Genomic DNA, 18121 nt, shown 5'->3' with positions numbered 1-18121 from the left:
GAAGGGGCTTTGTGAGCAGAGCGGCAGGTTGCCGTGGGCACTCGGGCCGAGAACAGGAGTCCTCCCCACGGTCTCACGGCCAGTCTTGGGACTCCACCTCCAGCATGCTGGGTAACCCGACCTCAGCTGGCCTTGCTTGGGGATTGAACAGCTAAGGGGCTGTTCCAGCGCTCTGAGAGAATTGACAATTCTCTCTCAGTGCCAGTTCTTACACCCCCCAAAACAACAGCCTTTCTGCTGGCCATTCAGTCCATCAGCACCTGTAGGGCCATATCTGGGCTTCTAGACAGGCACCCTCTGGGCACACTGGGACAGTAAGAAACCTCGGCACCCTCTCTGAAAACTGAAGACGACAGTGACTTCCTGAGGTCAGCAATACTGACTTCTGTGTCTACCCCGAGCCCAAGATCAGGGTGGAGAAAGGAATGTTATTTGCTACAGAGGCAAGGAGTCTCTGGACCCCCTAGACCCCATTGGGGGACCTCCCCCCCCAACACACCACATCTTTATGCAGGTGGGACTCATGCTGGCAGCCTTGTAACGGTGAGTAAGCCCCTACCTTCCTTGAACAACCCGGACGGCATGTTCCTTCTTAATCAGCATGGCCAGTTTAGTGGCGACCTCAAATATGTGCTCACACTGCAGAATGGCATCCCCCTGTGGAGACAGGTGGCAGGGGGTTCAGGACGAGTGGTTTGAATATGGAGGTTCCGCAGGGTTCGACTGAGTTTCAGCCACAACAGCTCGCTGGGGCCGGAAGCTGCAGCTACCTTTTGCTGTTTGTCCCCCGGTGAAACGTGAAGAACCAGGATTCCATCGCTCAGGCTGCTAGTGGAGACCCCTTAGGAGAGATCCAGAGGTTGGCATTAATAAAGAAGAGGGGGCCTGGGGAGATGGCCAAGCATGAGGACCTTTGTTTGGATACCCAGCACCCACATAAAAGTGAGACATAGTGAAGGTACCTGTAACCCCAGCATTGGGGGGGGGGGGGTCAGATAGGTGCATTCACTGAGCCCCACAGCTCAGTGACCCCATCCCAGAACATGAGAGACTCTCAAACCGCTCACCCACCTCTCAGGGCTGAGTACTCAATCTTCTGCTTGATTCTGGAAAGTTCCACCACGTACGCTGCCCTCGGAGTGAGGAGGAGTTGCCGCTGACGTGCCTTGAAGCCTTTCCTGTCGTACTTGATGACCGGGACGCCATACTGCAAGGTGGTTGGTATCACCAGGAGGGGAAGGCCACCTCACCTGAGGGCAGGGGACTGCCTCTCCTGGAATCCAGTGGTGCTGCCTCAGACACACAGACTGACTCAGCTTTTGTATGAACGCCTTTGCTTTGCTGCCCTGGTTCTGGAAGATTTTGATTCTGAGTTCTACCTTATGACTCGGTCCTCTGAGGAAACTGAGGCTGCGGCTCCAGCCTCCCAGGTCTGCTCTGAGAGGAGAGCATTCATGGCTCCTGGGTTTTCATAGTCCCGGGGGGGGGGGGGGATCTCCATTCTCGTGTTTTTCCAGAACCAAGCAGGCGAGAGCAGCCACCAAACACATGAGCAAGGGCCTCACTCATCCCCCTCATCCACCCCACAAAGCCACATATGATTAGAACCCGCCTGGGAACTCCTGGCGGCTGTGTTGAGAGACAAGTGTCAATACTGGTCATCAGTCTACTGCCCCTCACCAATATGGTGTCTCATTGTAAAGGTCCTGGCTACATCTCAGTTTCATAGAGAAGCAAACCAGGATGGTTTGGGGGCTGGCAGAATGCAGGAATGGCAGTAGACCTCTGTTGGCAAATGCCACCTGGTAATCTTAATGCCCAGAGTGGCAGTGGGGGGCCCCAGCGAACCCAGCTGCACCCGTGAGTTTAAGCGTCATTTCTAGACACTCACGGGGAGAACACGCCCCGGCCTCAGACATAAGAAGGGTCTTGGTGGAGGCCGCACACAAGGTGGGTATACCTGGATTTTCTCACTGCCGAGCAGTTGAAGCACTTTGGGATTTATGTCGCTTTCATCTGGGGAAGGAACCAGAACAGCAGGAGTGTCACCAGCCCCATGGGGAAGGCCTGCCCCCTGCTGGGTCCCATGACTTGTCCGACAGCACACTTACCCAGCCGGCTGCTGGCAAAGGGTTGGTTTAGGCTCTCTGCATACCCTGCCTTCTTCCCCTTGAATATTTCACTCGTGACCACCTTGTGCTGCATCTGGTAACAGATAGTTCAGAGCATAGAGTAGGCGGCCCTGGGCTGTTTTCAGACACGAGTCTTGTTACAAATGCCCTACAGCTTACACCGGTGAAGCGTGGGCTGATACTTTGGTGGACCCTTACTCATACTGGTTTCTCAGGGTGGAGGTTTCGGAGCTTCAGGGAGTATAGTGGTTTGAAAGAAAATAGACCCCCCAAAAGGCGTAGCACTATTAGGAGGTGTGGTCCTGTTGGAGGAAGTGTGTCATCACTGTGGAGGTGGGTTTTGAGGTCTCATATATGCTCAAGCCACACCCAGTGAGACAGACCACTTCCTGTTGCCTACCTATCAAGATGTGGGACTCTAAGCTCTGCCTGCATGCCACCATGTCACACCATGGTGATAATGGACTAAACCTCTGAAAATGAAAGCCCACCCCAATTAAATGTTTTTTATAAGAGTTACTTTGGTCATGATGTCTCTTCACAGCAATAGAAACCCTAAGAGCATCTCTCTCTAGACCAGAACTCTGCAACTCCAGCCCAGAGGCAGTTGTGGCCTGTTGCATGTATTTGTAAGTAAAGCATTATTGGCACATAGCTATGGCATTTCCATATATGTGTCTGTGACGGCTTTCTGCTCTAATAGCAACAAGAAAGCAGAGGCGCCACAGGGCATATGGCCCAGGGAGCCTCAAAGATTGACTCTGCAGCCCTTCACAGAAAGAGTGACATGTAAGAGTCCTCTAGCACACACACACAGGCAGTCCTGCCTCATGCAGTACAGGGGCCATCTGGATTCTATTCCCATGGTAACAACAAGAGATGCTGATTGTAGCAGCTGATACTTCTCAACTCCTCTGTAAGTCATGGGAGTAGTGTGGCCCTCGGCTCAGAGGTGGACGGTAAACGTCGACTTTAGTACTAATAATCTGACTTACAAGGCTGGTCCCCACCGCCATGCCGATGCCATGCCTTGTGCCCTACCATGGCTTTCCTCTCGGCTGAGACTCCCCGGCAGTACTTCCGAACAAGGTTCCTCATGCACAGCTTCCGGAGCAGATTCGAAGCCTGTGGGGAGAACACACTCCTTTCCCACCCACCTCACACTCCCTCCCTGCCTCGGGCTGTGGTGACCCACGTGGCAGCTTTTAAGACCAGACACGGTGGCATGATTTTCGTGGGACATCAGTATCTTTCCCTCAAGGCGGGTCGTTCCCCGCTGGCCCCCCTCCAGCAGGTCAGCACTACCGAACTAGATTTTGCGAACTTGAGGAGAACCACTAAAGGGGAGGCTGTGAGACTAAAGTCTTTACAGAGTCGGGCTGAGGTGGAGCCCAGGAATCTTACAGTAGCTGCCACTGTAGTCTACAGCAGCAGTTCTCAACCTGTGGGTCATGACCCTGTAGCTGGAGAGTTTCTCTCCGGGTCCTGCCAAGCCCCCAAAGTCCCGTGCTCCACTTATAAAATAAACACACAGACGCTTATGCTATTTAAGCTGTTTGGCCTAATGGCTCAGGCTGCTAGCTAGCTGTTCTTACATCTTAAATTAACCCATTTCTATTCATCTGTAAGTTGCCACATGGCTCGTGGCTTACCAGTATCTTAACATCTCATGGCGGCTGGCAGCGTCTCTCTGCCTCAGCCTTCCACTTCCCAGACCTCTCCTCTCTCCTTGTCCAGCCTGTACTTCCTGTCTGGCTACTAGCCAATCAACATTTTATTTATCAATCAATCATCCACAGCATGATCCCTTTGTAAAAGGATCGTTTGACATGACCACCACCCCAGGGATTGCTTATCAGATATCCTGCATATTTACATTATGACTCATAACAGCAAAATTGCAGTTATGAAGTAGCAACACACATAATTTTATGGTTGGCTATCACCGAAATAGGAACTGATTAAAGGGTCACAGCATTAGGGAGGTTGAGAACCACTGTTCTAGTACATTCTTTGTGGAGCCCATGGCAATCACTTAGCTTCAAGACTGCTACAGCATGGTTGGAAACCAGAGTATGCTGTCACATGTCTGTAATCTCATTGCCTGGGAGGCTGAGGCAGGAAGGTTACAAGTTCAAGGCCAGTCTGGGCTATATAGTAAGTGCCCGTGTATTTGAAAAGGCTCTGTCTAAATAAGTGTCTGTTGGAGTTATAACCCCACTGATGAATACCACTTATTCTGAGACCTTTGAAAGCAGCCCTGTCGAGCCAAAGAGAGAGCAGAGCCACACAGCAGGTATGATCTCAGAGCCCCATCATCTGCAAGTAACAGCTGCCCGCTTTAGACTTACATTTTCCAGGATGCCCGGAGGCCTCAGCCAGCTCTTGTCCAGGACACTCTTTGGCACATGGTAGCGAAGATTCAAGATGTAATTCTTCCTGACGAGCACTACAAACTCCTCATTGTCAGGGCAAAGGGGTTTGTCACGGTTGATGAAACCCTTGACGAACCTTAAGAGGGAAGTGACAGAGGTGGTTTACACAGCCACACAGGCCAGGGACCGGTAACGTGGCACCCCTACCCTGCCACACCTGCCCCAGCAGCGTGCTCTGGGCCACCCACACCGCCTTCTGTTCTAACTAGCTGGAGTTAGTTGCCGGTTAAAAAAATGAGCAGCATGACATAAAAGCCAGACTTCAGTTCTCCCTGAAGAGGAAGGCTGGCCATGCTGGCTGGACTCCTCTCCACTGGGCAGACCGGTGACAGATGGCCGCCTGATTGGCTGCAGTCCCCACAGCACCTCGTCTGATCCCCGCTTGCTCATTTTGTCTGCCTGGCTCTGGAAGTCATCGGACTGAGGGATATCACAACACTCAGCTGAGCTGTGACAGCTGAGATTCCCAGCATGCTCTGAGGGCAGACCTTTCTGTACAAACCAAAACCACAGCTGGAGAGATGGCTAAGTGCACTTGGTGCTCAGTCACAGGGCTGAAGTTCGAATCCCAGCACCCACAGCAGGCGGCTCACAGACACCTCGCACTCCAGCTCCAGAGAGCCAGGGCTCTCTCCTGGCATGCACTCACACCGTTTACATATACACATACACACACACACACACACACACACACACACACACACACACACACCCCCTCACCCTTAAAAACAGTCTCAGAAAGCCAGACGGTGGTGGCGCACCCCTTTAATCCCAGTACTGGGAGGCAGAGGCAGGAGGATCTCTGAGTTCAAGGCCAGCCTCTTCTACAGAGTGAGTTCCAGGACAGCCAGGGCTACCCAGAGAATCCCTGTCTCGAAAAACAAAACCCACAGAAACCCCACCAAGCCCGTGACCACTGCAGCGTGCTGGTCCCCATCACGCTGAGACCTTACCTCCGGATGATCTGCACAGCCCACCTCCTCCTCTTGATCTCCCTGCGAGCCAGGGCTCCGCGCCAGTGGGCTTCTAACTTGGTGGCTGAAAAGAGTCCACTGCTGCCATTAGAAGGTGGGACAATCGTGCAGAAATACAGAAGGCTTTTCCAGAAGGTTCCATCCACTCAGCACATGTCTGCCCACCTGAGGGCTCTGCTGGGCCCAGAGGTGCAAAGTGGGGTGCACCCTGTCATTTCATGCCTGCTGCTCAGAGCAGGGTGACAGCAGAGGCTGAGAGAACCTTTGTGGAAGCAGAAAGTTCCAGGAGGGACAGTCCTGAGGTTCCTGCTGGGGACTATGGACTAGTCTTAGCCCCGTGTTTAGTTTCTCGAATCCAGTGCCGACTTTCAATTGCCACATTCAAAGATGGATTCATAAACAAACAGGGACATGAAAAATTAGGGCCTGGCTTGTCTCTGTGTGTGTGTGTGTGTATGTGTGTGTATTTATATTTGTATGTGTGTATATGTGTGTGTGTTTCTCTGGATTTTCAAAATGCCTTTCTTCCTCGGGTTAGCAGAGTTTCTGTTGGAGGTAACATTCCAGCACTCAGGGCCCAGGGCTGGCAGACTGTGATCTAAAGACCAGCTGCCCATTCATACAAAGTTTTACTGTGATAAACAGTTACATCTGCTCATTTGCATACTGCCTAAAGCAATTCCGAGTCAGCAGCAGCAGAGCTGAGTAACTGTGGAGACTGTACGACCCACACATCGAAAATATTCCTGGCTTCCACAAGCACAAATGAGCACAAGTACCTGACACATTATTTACATGTAAAATTATTGTTGGAGGTTTTTGCTCATTGGCGGGGGGGGGGGGGGGGGGGGGGGGGGGGCGGGGGGGGGGGGGCGGGGGAGGCTGCCACCCAGCTACCAAATAAATCACTCATGGAGGCTTATTCTTACTTACGAATGCCCAGCTTTAGCTTGGCTTAGTTTCTAGCCAGCTTTCCTTAACTTACCCCGTCTACCTTTTCCCTCTGGGCTTTTCCCATTTTCTTACTTCTGTAAATTTTACTCTTACTCCATGGCTTGCTGTGTAGCTGGGTGGCTGGCCCCTGGGTGGCTGCTCGACCTTCCGTCTCTTCTCCCAGTGTTCTCCTTGTATGTATCCCTCTCTGCCCGCCAGCCCCACCTATCCTTTCTCCTGCCTCACTATTGGCCAATTCTCTATTAGACCATCAGGTGTTTTAGACAGGCACAGTAACACAGCTTCACAGAGTTAAACAAATGCAACATAAAAATAACACACTTTAAAATGTTCTACTACATAAAATCTGTGCATGGAACAAGTATAGGCCATATGCCATGATTGCAGAATTAGGTCTAAGCTGGCCCCAGACAAGGGTATGAGCATGGGGTGGGCAGAGGGGAGGGTGTGAGGATGGGGTGGACAGAGGGAGGGTGTGAGGATGGGGTGGACAGAGGGAGAGTGTGAGGATGGGGTGGACAGAGGGAGGGTGTGAGGATGGGGTGGACAGAGGGAGGGTGTGAGGATGAGGTGGACAGAGGAAGGGTGTGAGGATGGGGTGGACAGAGGGAGGGTGTGAGGATGGGGTGGACAGAGGGAGGGTGTGAGGATGGGGTGGACAGAGGGAGGGTGTGAGGATGGGGTGGGCAGAGGGGAGGGTGTGAGGATGGGGTGGGCAGAGGGAGGGTGTGAGGATGGGGTGGGCAGAGGGAAGGTGTGAGGATGGGTGGGCAGAGGGGAGGGTGTGAGGATGGGGTGGGCAGAGGGAGGGGTGTGAGGATGGGGTGGACAGAGGGAGGGTGTGAGGATGGTGTGGGCAGAGGGAGGGTGTGAGGATGGGGTGGACAGAGGGAGGGTGTGAGGATGGGGTGGACAGAGGGAGGGTGTGAGGATGGTGTGGGCAGAGGGAGGGTGTGAGGATGGGGTGGACAGAGGGAGGGTGTGAGGATGGGGTGGGCAGAGGGAGGGTGTGAGGATGGGGTGGGCAGAGGGAGGGTGTGAGGATGGGGTGGGCAGAGGGAGGGTGTGAGGATGGGGTGGACAGAGGGAGGGTGTGAGGATGGGTGGGCAGAGGGAGGGTGTGAGGATGGGTGGGCAGAGGGAGAGTGTGAGGATGGGGTGGGCAGAGGGAGAGTGTGAGGATGGGTGGGCAGAGGGAGGGTGTGAGGATGGGTGGGCAGAGGGAGGCTCGTCCCCCACTCTTCTGCCCAGGCCTCACCTGCTTGTCTCTTCCTCACATATTCCCTCCTTCGCAGGCAGCCTTTGTATGTGGCTTGGATTCTTGAAACTTAAAATAAAACAAAAGTTTTGGTGAATTGGCTTCTGTGATTATGATCACGATTTCCAGAAGCAGGAGGGACCGACCCCCAGAGTGGGCCCCCAGAGCCTGCAGTGAGCCGTTCTCGGTGCTGAGTGTGGGGAAGACAGGAGCAGCTGGTCCCACTGGGCCTGGCTCCCCGTATGATTCTCTTTCCTTCCACGGGGAAGAGGAGCAGGGTAACAGTGCCCAGCTCATCCTCACAACCCATCCACAAGATGGGAAGGGCATCGGCACATCTCAAAAGGAAGCACACAGGCTCAGATACAGATGTCTGTCGGCCTCAGGAGGATGCCACACTGAGCAGTGGGAACCCCAGGACACCCCTCAGCTCTAGCCCTCATCACCCCCTCCACATAATGAAAGGTCCCACCAGAGGCCAAGTTCACGGAGAGCCTTACACACCAGCACAGCACAGCCTCTAGGAAGTGGCTGATCCAAACCCCTGGAGCCTGGCTAAGCCAGTGCCTACATCTCAGCCAGGTGGGTGGCCATGAGTGTCTCAATGGTAGCGTGTGTAATGGTCAAACCTTGAAACCAGACTGGCCCAGGTTCAAGCCCGGCTCTGCTGCAGACCGGCCATGTGATATTCAGCAGCTTACCTGTGTCTCAGCACCACTGAACGTGAATTGGGAGCAGCAGAGCCTACCCACAGGCTTGGTCTGGGAATACATCTGTTGGACGTGGTGCACATGGCACAGAGCAAGGACCCCAGCTGTTTGGTGTGCGCAGAGCTCAGACAACCTAAGATTTCCGGTGAGAGAAGTACCTGCTCCCCCATCCAACTCCTGCCATTTGCCATTCACAAAAACACCCTGGCCGTGGGCTTTGAAGGCATGCCTGTTGCCATCAGATACATAAAAGAAGTTGTGAAGCCTGGACTGAGGGCGCGGGTCTCCCGTGACTTTACACTTCGGTGTGCCTTAAGGGTGCAATCATAGAATGAGACACCCTGGACATGTAACATGTCTACACCTGCCCTCGGAGCCCATCAGTCCAGAGGCATCCCATAACCCCACGTCTTATCCCTGGTTCTTAAGTGAGTGAGGTCTTTGAACACATCAGACACCCATGTTTGAGGTTTCTCTTCACCCTCTCCCTGGTTAAACTTGTTCGTTTCTCTTGAAAGTAGGACAAAAAAAATCATACCTAATTGATGTTTACTAAATTCAAAGGCATCTTCGGTAGCAAACAGGGTTCTGGGGAAGCGAATGAATATTTTGGTTCTAGCAAAAGCAAAAAGAAACATGTAAAAATTATTGGTCAGTTGCCCCCACGATGGTTGGGGAGTGCCCCCCCCCCCCAGTGCATGTCCAGTCAGAACTCTAGAAGGTGACTGTGGGGAGTGGCCGTTCCTCGGATGTGACTAAAGTAGGGGTGGAGGGGAGACAGTAGGTTAGAGGAGGTCCTAAATCCAGGTCAGTGTCCTTTGTAAGAGCTAGAAAAGGACACGGGAACCACCAGGCAGGTGTGGTGCTGTCGGCTAAGGCAGGCCAGGAACCTGCTGGAACTTCCAGACGTGGCGAAGGCCCTCCAGACAGAGCCTAGCCTGCCCATGCCCTGATAGTGGACCCTGAGCTCTGAGAGAATGCATTTCTGCTCTGGTGACTATCTATCTATCTATCTATCTGTCTATCTATCTATCTATCTATCTATCTATCTATTTAGGTTTTGTGAGACAGGGTTTCTCTGTGTAGCTTTGGAGCCTGGCCTAGAACTCACTCTGTAGACCAGGCTGGCCTGGAACTCACAGAGATCCCCCTGCCTCTGCCTCCTGAGTGCTGGGGTTAAAGGCATGCACTACCACCGCCTGGCCTGCTCTGGTGACTTTTTATGTAGCCCTAGAGAGTGAATCCACCATGCTACCTGAAGTTGCTTACAGTTATGCTTCTGGGCCTTCAGGAGGGATGACAAGAGGCACCAACTACACAGTGCCTTGTGCTGGAGACGTCCCAGAGCAAGCTACTGGGGAGGGGGGCGCACAGCACACCATGCCCCGTGATGCCAATTCCAGGGTTATAGAATGGGGATAGATGTGTGTGGCCCTCTCAGGGATGTGGATGGATGGATTAATGAAACAGAGAGAGATACTAGCTGGGCCGGAGCTGGCAGATAGCTCACTGGTAGATCCAGGGGCAGGGATCCCTGAAGCAGGCAGGCCCTGCTGTGTAAGAACTGGTCCTCTTGAGGGCTGAACACAGTTCTTTGCATCCACACTAACTCTGACCAGAATGACTAACAGTATAGAACCAAGCCACCCTGGCTAATCTGAGTGAGTGCCTGAAAGTATTCAACACATGGGGAAGATCTCTGCTCCGGATGCTGGATCCTAGAGTGGTACCCGGCGTTCTAGAATGCCATTCTGGGATGCTAAGAGTGAAGCAAGATGAAGTTAGCTCTCTGGGAGATGCTGAGCATCAAGAGAAGCTCGGCCAGCGCAGGCAGGGCCCTACCCTGCCCCCTCTTTACTTCGTGGGCAGAGGCTCCGCCCAGCAGTGGAGCCAGACTTACAACACCTGACTTATTTTCAACCACTGATTCTCACTGGAACCACTCAGCTACATTTAAACTTAGTGGGTAGCAGAACTGGCTTGCAAACAGTCTCCAAAAAAAAAAAACATGAGACAATACCAGGCATGTCCGACTCTTTGACAGCGTGCAGCCACGAACACCTGTGAATAAGAATTTTCTTTTCCATTTCAATTGAGCAGTTCTCAGTGAAACTTGGTAGACGGCAGCACTGTACTTCCATGTTGAAGGCTGGACATGCCTGTTCCGTGCAGATCAGCACATGGAATCTTTGAGCACAGGGCAGAGACAGTTTGGGGTTTTCCTGGCCACTTACTTTCCTAACTTGTAGTCCTGAGGTTGGTAGCCGATATACTTGATCAGCCGCTCGACGCCCTCTCCTGGGGGTCCGTGCCAATGTGGCCAGGTGTCTGGGCACAAAGACTTGTACCTGCCGGGAATGGAGAAGGACATATAGAAGCCATCAGGACACCCTGCACTGCCCTCCACTATGGTGATATTTCATTTGTACTGAAATGTGATTTTATTTGTATGTTAATAAATAAAGTTGCCTGGGGGTCAGAGCTAATAGCAAGCCATAGCAGAAGCCAGGCGGTGATGGCACACGCCTTTAATCCCGATCACATGACAGACAGATCTCTGTGTGTTCAAGGATACAGCCAGCATGGAGACACACGCCTTTAATCTCAATACCAACCATAGAAGACCTGGAGGTATGTATAGACAGGCAGTGACGAGGAGGTCATGTGGTTGGGTTTACAACCAATGAGAAGGCAGAACAGAAAGTCAATAAAAAGACAGATACACAGGAAGTAGGTCTTTTTCTCAGGGGAAGGACGGCAGTGGCAGCAAAGGGTAAGAAAGGTTTTTTAGTATCAGCTCTCAGCTACTGCTCTGACCTCTTGGGCCTTTAACTCTGCATTTGGCTCTGTGTTTCTTATTTAATAAGACTTTTACATCTACACTCCACAACACCCCCAGAGGTCTCCTGGACCCCTTGTAGTGTATCAGCCACTCAGAGTGCAATTGTCTCAGCAATGCATATAGGGCATGAAAGAAATGAGGAAGTGTTTCTCCCAGCAGAGCCATCGCTGGGCCCTCAGCCAGATGACTCAGTCCCACTCCTATGTATATATCCAAGAGCTGCACCCAGGGGCCACATAGCCTTGTACAGCATTGTTCCTAACAGCCCAAAGTGGGACAGCCTCGCTCTTTATCACTGGATGGCTGGACAGGCAACAGATGTGCTCACACATGGGGAACAAAACCGCCATGCTTGGGACTCGTGAGGATTTCACGTGAGTTCGTGTGCATGAGTGTGTACACAAGTGTGTGGGCACAAGAGGGCATGGGCATGTATGCACTGTGTGTGTGTGTGTGTGTGTGTGTGTGTGTGTGTGTGTGCATGTGTGTAGGCCAGACGCTGGGTGTCTTTCTGTTTCTCTTCACTGTTCACTGAGGCAGGGGCTCTCATTGAACTCACAGTCTGCTGAGTTGGATAGCCAGCTTGCCGGGGGAATCCCATCCCTGACTCCTGAGTGCTGGGGTTCCAAGTGGGCTGTTAAACCTGCCTAGCGTTTATGTGGGTGCAGGCTGGGGATCAAAGCTCTGGTTCTCACACTTGTGCAGTGCTGCGGGCTGCAAGAATGTGTAATAGAGATTCAGCTGTGTATAATAAAGCTACACCTAGAAAGGTCAAGGAATCCTTCTAGAGGGAAGCCATATATCAAGGAATATTTAGTGTTATCCAGCTTTTAATATTCAGCTGCTTCTTGCTATGAATTTCTTGTGTGCTCATATACTACTAGGCCACAACAGCAAATGGTGGTGTAAGCTTCTCAGACCGAACTGCTCATCTGAACTAGGTACACCCTTATAGAGACAATGCCTATCTCCTAAGCCTAGGAGACAGGCAGATGTGCAGATGCATAGCTTTGTTTCTTGTACAAATGAAGCTCAGACCTTCCTTCCCCAGACAGGCCAAATGGCATTCCAGAGCAATTGACTCAGAACAAAAGAGTTTTTTGCATAACGAGGTGTAGTAAAGTCTGGGGCAGGATTCCTGACTCCGGGGTTAGGGTTAGAGTGGCATGGCAGGAGAAGGAGGAACAAGGCAGAACTTTTGGAGAGAGTAGGAGTCAGGTCAGGAGAGCAGGAGAGGAAGGAAAAGAGGACGAAAATGACATCGATAGCAGAAGAGCTCCGTTAGGGCTATGAGAGGACAGGAAAAGGAGGAACAGAGAGGAGCTGAGTGTGAGGATGGAACTGAAGCCGTGGAGATACAATTTTGTCTTAGAGAAATAAAGTAAACGGATGAAAGAACACAGTGTACATAGATTCTTTTCCCTCAGAATACCCCATGCCGGCCATAGCGTCTTCCCCAGGACCCTGGGAGAAATCTTCTCAGGGCAGGCCCCTGGGAAGATTTCAGTAGTGCAGCAAGCACGTTCTCCCCTAAGCCATCTCCTCAGCCCGCCCTCCCCAATATATACAGATGAGGAGGCATGGCGGAAACATCAGAGAGGATGAGGCAGAAATGTCAGGCCTGTGTTGAGGATGCAGTGGGCCGTGGCTGTGACCTCCCAACTTCTTCCCCTGATGCCAGATTAAGAAAAACAGGTTAGGTGAGCATTGATGACAGGTAGACAGCAGGCAGTGGAGGCACAGCTGGGAACCACAGGGAAAGGGTGGCGGGAAATGCTTTGGTTGGCCCACGATGCTTCAACTCAAAAGAAGCCTCATAATGCATGGGCTGAATGTTCTGGAACAGCCAGCAGTGCAAGCGTTTTGACTTAATGAAAAACGGCCGCTTTGGGATTCTCACCCCAAGAGTGCATTGCCATCTTGTAGAGCGGTCGGTCATGTGCTGCCAGTCACCAAAGCCATAGTGGGTGTGGCACTAATAAAAACCTGACACTTTAACTCCTGCTGTGGGTAAGGGTCACAGCTGTGAGGCTCGGGAGCATTCTGACCTGTCCGGGTGTTTCGAAGCCGGTTCTTCCACGGCATCTTCATCATTGTGCCCACTGCCCTTCCCAGCCCAGCACATGGGCACTAACCCTTAGAGGTCTGGATAGTGCACCCTGGGTGCCCAGCAGGTCTGTGTGCCCAGACTCTCCCCGAGACTGCAGGAAGTTGAGTTAGGGCTTAGAGAACTCAATAGAAGATGAGAAACTGGGTCCTGGTTTTACAGGAGAACAAATGTTAGTGCCTTTTTATTTCACAGCTCTCACGCTTCAGATCTGATCCCAGCTCCCAAGGGAATGCCATCTGATTGGCCACACTGTCTCCCGCAGACCAGCCCTAAGGGCTGAGGCTCAAAGCGATCCTCACCTTTGCAGGAAATGCTCATACTTGCGCCTGTAGGCGAAGCCCGCCCTCCGCACACGCAGGTGCTCCATTAGCCCCAAGTACTTGATCTGATGGCTGATGAGGAAGTCGTCAAACTTGCCTTTGGAGAAATAGAAGAGAAGAGTGACGGAAAAGCTCCCTCAGCAGAACTAACCCAAGGCTCCAGGCTGCTGCTCCAGGCTGGGTCGAGCCACAGAAACCTGTTATCAGGCCTCAGCTGGGTTTCTTAGGTGGAGGGATTTGGTAGGCAATTCTAGTTCCTCCTGATAAAACAATCCCGAGATCTGCTAATGCAGCTCAGAATCTCACGTGGCAACAACTGTCTGAAGGTGACTGTCGTCACCTCTCTAGGGAGAACACACTCCAGGCCCCGTCACCTTACGCATGTTCCGTTCACAAGCGCACCAGCTGCCAGGGCTCTGCGTGGAGAGCCTAGACAGCGCCCGACAGTCGCAGACCGTTGTGGACGGTTGTTCACGGCTGCAGAGAACTCTGCTGCCATCTGCCACCTTGGACACCTGCCCGGCATCACCAGGCTCTGAGCGGCGCTCGCTTCCTCTGGACCATCAGGGACATCCTTCTCAATATGTCTATCATCTGCTGTTCTTTTTCTTTTCTACTATGTTATTTCTTTTTCTTTCCCCCGCCCTACCCTGCCTGCCTCTGCTTCCTGTGTGCTGGGATTAAAGGTGTGCCATCATGTCCAGCTCAGAAAAGATGCTCATATACACATGAACACACACACACACACTTGTAGGTGAGAGGACAACCTCAAGTGTTAGTCCTCACTTCCTGTCTTATTTCAGACAGGATCTCGTTTGCTCTGTGCACTGGGACACCAGGCTATCCCACGAGCTTCCATGGATTCCGTCCCAGCCTCCCACCCCATCTCTCCATGGGAGCACTGCCATTACAGACATGGGTCACCGTGTCTGTCTTTAGGTGGGTGCTGGGGATTTGAACTCAGATCCTCACAATTGCAAGGCAAGCGCTTTACCCCCTGAGCCATATCCTGGCCTCCTCCTATGGTTTGAGAAGGACAAGAGTTCATGTTCAGGGACGAGGCTGTGGTGGCTAAGGCTCTTTACCTATGCCCCCCCTCCACCGCTTTGCTCCCCCATCCCGAGCTCTGGGCTCAGGGAACTTGACTCACTGGGCTCTTTCCTCTCGTTGGGCTTGATGCAGCGGATGTACGACGGCTCCTTGGAGATGAGAAGTTCCAGGAGGCTACTCAGGCTGTTCTTAAACTGAGTCCCCACCTGTGTGGTGAGAACACACGGAGTATGCACACTGCTTCTGACTGAACTCTGGAGACAGAGCACGGCGTGAGGCTCCAGCCTGCAGGCCTGAACTCTGCCTGTTAGTTCTGCCCTCTGACTGGAGGCTGTGGATGCCCTGTTCTGGGAAGGTCAGTTCCCATTGCTGGGGGGCTTGCCGGACAAGAGCCACTGGCTTCTGAGGGACATGAAGATTTTCCTAACTAAGAGAGAGTGGATGAAACACAGAAATGTGGAGAGAGAGGCCGGGGATGTTGCTCAGGGAGAGTGCTGTGCCTGGGAAGCTCGGTTCCCTGCTCAGGCGAGCATCCACCCGGCCTCCTCACCATGGGGTATAGCCACAGTGTAATGACTGGGGTCTGAGATGTCCCTCAAAGGCCCATGTCCTGGAGCCATGGGTCCTGTGCAGCAGCTTTGACAGTGATTGGAGGTCTCCAACTTCACTGAAAGATGTAGAGCTCATGGGTGCTGGGGTTGGTGGGTCTTTCGGAAGAGCATGGGTTCTTTAAAAGGCGGGGCCTCATCAGAGGAAATAAGTTACTGAAGTTGTCTTTTGAAGGATACATTTCCCCCAATCCTTTGTGTGTGCTCCACACACCTTCTCTGCCATGGTGTGCCATGCCACCCACAACAAGAGGCCATGGGAGCGCAATCTCTAAAGACAGGAACTGAATCAACTTTTTTTTTTTTTTTTCGTTTTTTGAGACAGGGTTTCTCTGTGTAGCTTTGTGCCTTTCCTGGAACTCACTTGGTAGCCCAGGCTGGCCTCGAACTCACAGAGATCCACCTGGCTCTGCCTCCCGAGTGCTGGGATTAAAGGCATGCGCCACCACCGCCCGGCTCTGAATCAACTTTTAAGCTGTCTTCTTCGAGGATTTTGTCACAGTGTGGGAAAGCTGACTCACAAATGCAGACACCTCACGGAGCCAGCCACCACTGGGTCCAGTCCCCTCTGTCTCCTCCCCCAGGTCTCCTAGTCCCTTCTTTATCTGGTGATTTTTTCTCACATTCTCTCGCTCCCAGACTGTAAGCCCCTTGAGGGCAGGGAACCCCCAGCCCGGCACAGTGCATGTCTGCAATGGGATGAACTGACACAAAGCTTACACACACACATTTTGTAGTTATCTGTTAACAGAAAGGGGAGAGGGGGAGGCTTCAGAGGGGCAGGTATGGAGTGGTCACTGTCCCCTGAGACTTTTGTTCCCTTGCCAAATTCACACCAGCCTCTCCCTGGGCTCACCGTGGGTGGCCGCCTCCGGTTTTCAAGCTCGGCCACCAGGAAACACTCCCTCAGGATGCTGTTCTTGGACCCGCACAGCACCTGTGTGAAGAGGGCCGGCATTGAGCTCGCTGCTCTGGGAATCCCTAGAGGCCAGGGGACAGCAGAGCCACCTGCTCGTGGGCTCTTGGAGACATTCCTCGCTATAACAGAGTGGGAAGAAGGACAAATGGGGAAAGGGGCTGGGGCTGGGGGCCGGCTCGCCTCCGTACGTGAGACCCTGGGTTCCACGCTCGACATCGCCAAAGAGCACACTAGGAGCTGATGTTCAGATGCTGCCGCCCTTGCCTGTGGACTTTCGGATGTATCTAGTTTTCCCTACCATGATGACGCAAGAGTTGTCCCCAGCCCAGCTTAGTGCTATGGAACAAACCAGCCTACGGACAATCAGTAAGAGGGTGGGAGTGAGGGACCGCCAAGGTGCAGTGCAGGGGGAGGAAACGGGGGTGGGGGGGACACGCAGCCTGGCCTCAGCTGTCTGGAGGGTGGTGGCTCAGAAACTGGCAGATGCTGGCTTTCAGGGGACAGACATGGTGGCATAAAGTCAAACACTAGGCTTTGCATTACCTGGTCCTGCTCCATCAGTTTTCAAAATAATGTGTTATAAGAAAAATGCACGCCCCTTTTATTCTTGTTTACAGAGGGTACCTGGTGCCTTGCACATGCTCAGTCCGAGCCCCAGCCTGTCTCTGTGTCCTGTCTTCGCCTGTTCTCATCTTTGACTCTGGTTTTTATCTTTTAGACAGTTTCACTAGATCGCCCAGGCTGGCCTTGAACTCAAGATCCTCCCATCTCCCCCCGCCCCTTGAGTGCTGGGGTTACTGGTGTGAGCCACCATATCTGGAAGAACTCCTTAATTTAATAAAATTAGGACTATGAAAAAAAAAATGTGCTTGTATTTATCTAACAGAATGTCACTCAGCCTTAACACAGGAAATTCTCTGTTGGTTTTCTTAGACAGGTCTGGTGTAGTCCTGGCTGGCCGAGAACTCCCTGTGCAGCTGAGGAGGACGTCAAACTCCTGGTCCTCTTACCCCTGCCTCCCAAGTGCTAGGGAGGATTACAGACTGACCTAATGCATAGATAAGAAAGTTCCAGAAATCCAAGAGCCGCCACTGATTTCTGTCACAGGCTATGTCCTATTAAAACTATGTGGGATGAAGATTCAAACCGACCTCCTTCAGGTGTCTGTAAAGCAGGTCGTTGTTTTTCTCCAAGAATCCTGTTTGGAAAAAAAAAAAGTCCTAGTCAATGTGATGCCACACTGACCGATCGCTGAGACACATCCTGAAGGTGTCTGAGGTTGCATGGGGTTTCCCAGCCTTCTCAATACTGAGACCGGGGCTGGATCCCAGCAGTAAGCTGTGAGCTGTGCTGTGTGTTAAGCATGGAGCACCACCCAGGCCTCAACTCACGCTAGGAGCACGTCCCCCTAACTGCAACAGTACACATCAGACAGAGCCAGACGTCATGGGGGACACTCCCCTACATACCTCCAGACAGAGCCAGATATCATAGGGGACACCATGTCCACATACAGAGCCAGACGTCATGGGGGACACTCCCCTACATACCTCCAGACAGAGCCAGATATCATAGGGGACACCATGTCCACATACAGAGCCAGACATCATGGGGGACACTCCCCTACATACCTCCAGACAGAGCCAAGCATTCTGGGGAGACACCCTCCTTATATAATTCTAGAGTGCCAGATTCTCTAGGGAACAACTTCCCAGGCTGAGAGCCAGGTCCTCAGAGGGAATTTACAGCAGGCTGGTGTGTGATGTGTGGCCTTGAGCCTAAGTGATCCAGTAGCAATGACCTATGACC

General features: G+C 52.5%; 1 protein-coding gene across 2 annotated transcripts in view; it reads right to left on the bottom strand.

Annotated features, from left to right (window-relative positions):
• Positions 1–18121, bottom strand: part of Myo1h (myosin IH) — a 47146-nt gene that overhangs the window by 2303 nt on the left and 26722 nt on the right. For both annotated transcript variants that reach the window (XM_052755077.1, XM_052755076.1), the window contains exons 15-29: positions 17464–17510; positions 16250–16330; positions 14886–14991; positions 13715–13832; positions 10698–10811; positions 9002–9078; positions 7754–7822; positions 5521–5605; positions 4484–4643; positions 3174–3257; positions 2112–2205; positions 1961–2016; positions 1072–1207; positions 771–841; positions 560–657 (exon numbers count right to left, since the gene is read on the bottom strand). In XM_052755077.1, the coding sequence (XP_052611037.1) occupies positions 560–657; positions 771–841; positions 1072–1207; positions 1961–2016; positions 2112–2205; positions 3174–3257; positions 4484–4643; positions 5521–5605; positions 7754–7822; positions 9002–9078; positions 10698–10811; positions 13715–13832; positions 14886–14991; positions 16250–16330; positions 17464–17510 (1396 nt within the window). The remainder of the gene's footprint in view (positions 1–559; positions 658–770; positions 842–1071; positions 1208–1960; positions 2017–2111; positions 2206–3173; positions 3258–4483; positions 4644–5520; positions 5606–7753; positions 7823–9001; positions 9079–10697; positions 10812–13714; positions 13833–14885; positions 14992–16249; positions 16331–17463; positions 17511–18121) is intronic.

Source organism: Peromyscus californicus, unplaced genomic scaffold, assembly GCF_007827085.1.
Source record: "Peromyscus californicus insignis strain IS unplaced genomic scaffold, ASM782708v3 Scaffold_2__1_contigs__length_46816999, whole genome shotgun sequence".
In the NCBI taxonomy this organism is placed as follows: Eukaryota; Metazoa; Chordata; class Mammalia; order Rodentia; family Cricetidae; genus Peromyscus; species Peromyscus californicus.
This window is presented reverse-complemented; position numbering and strand designations above follow the sequence as displayed.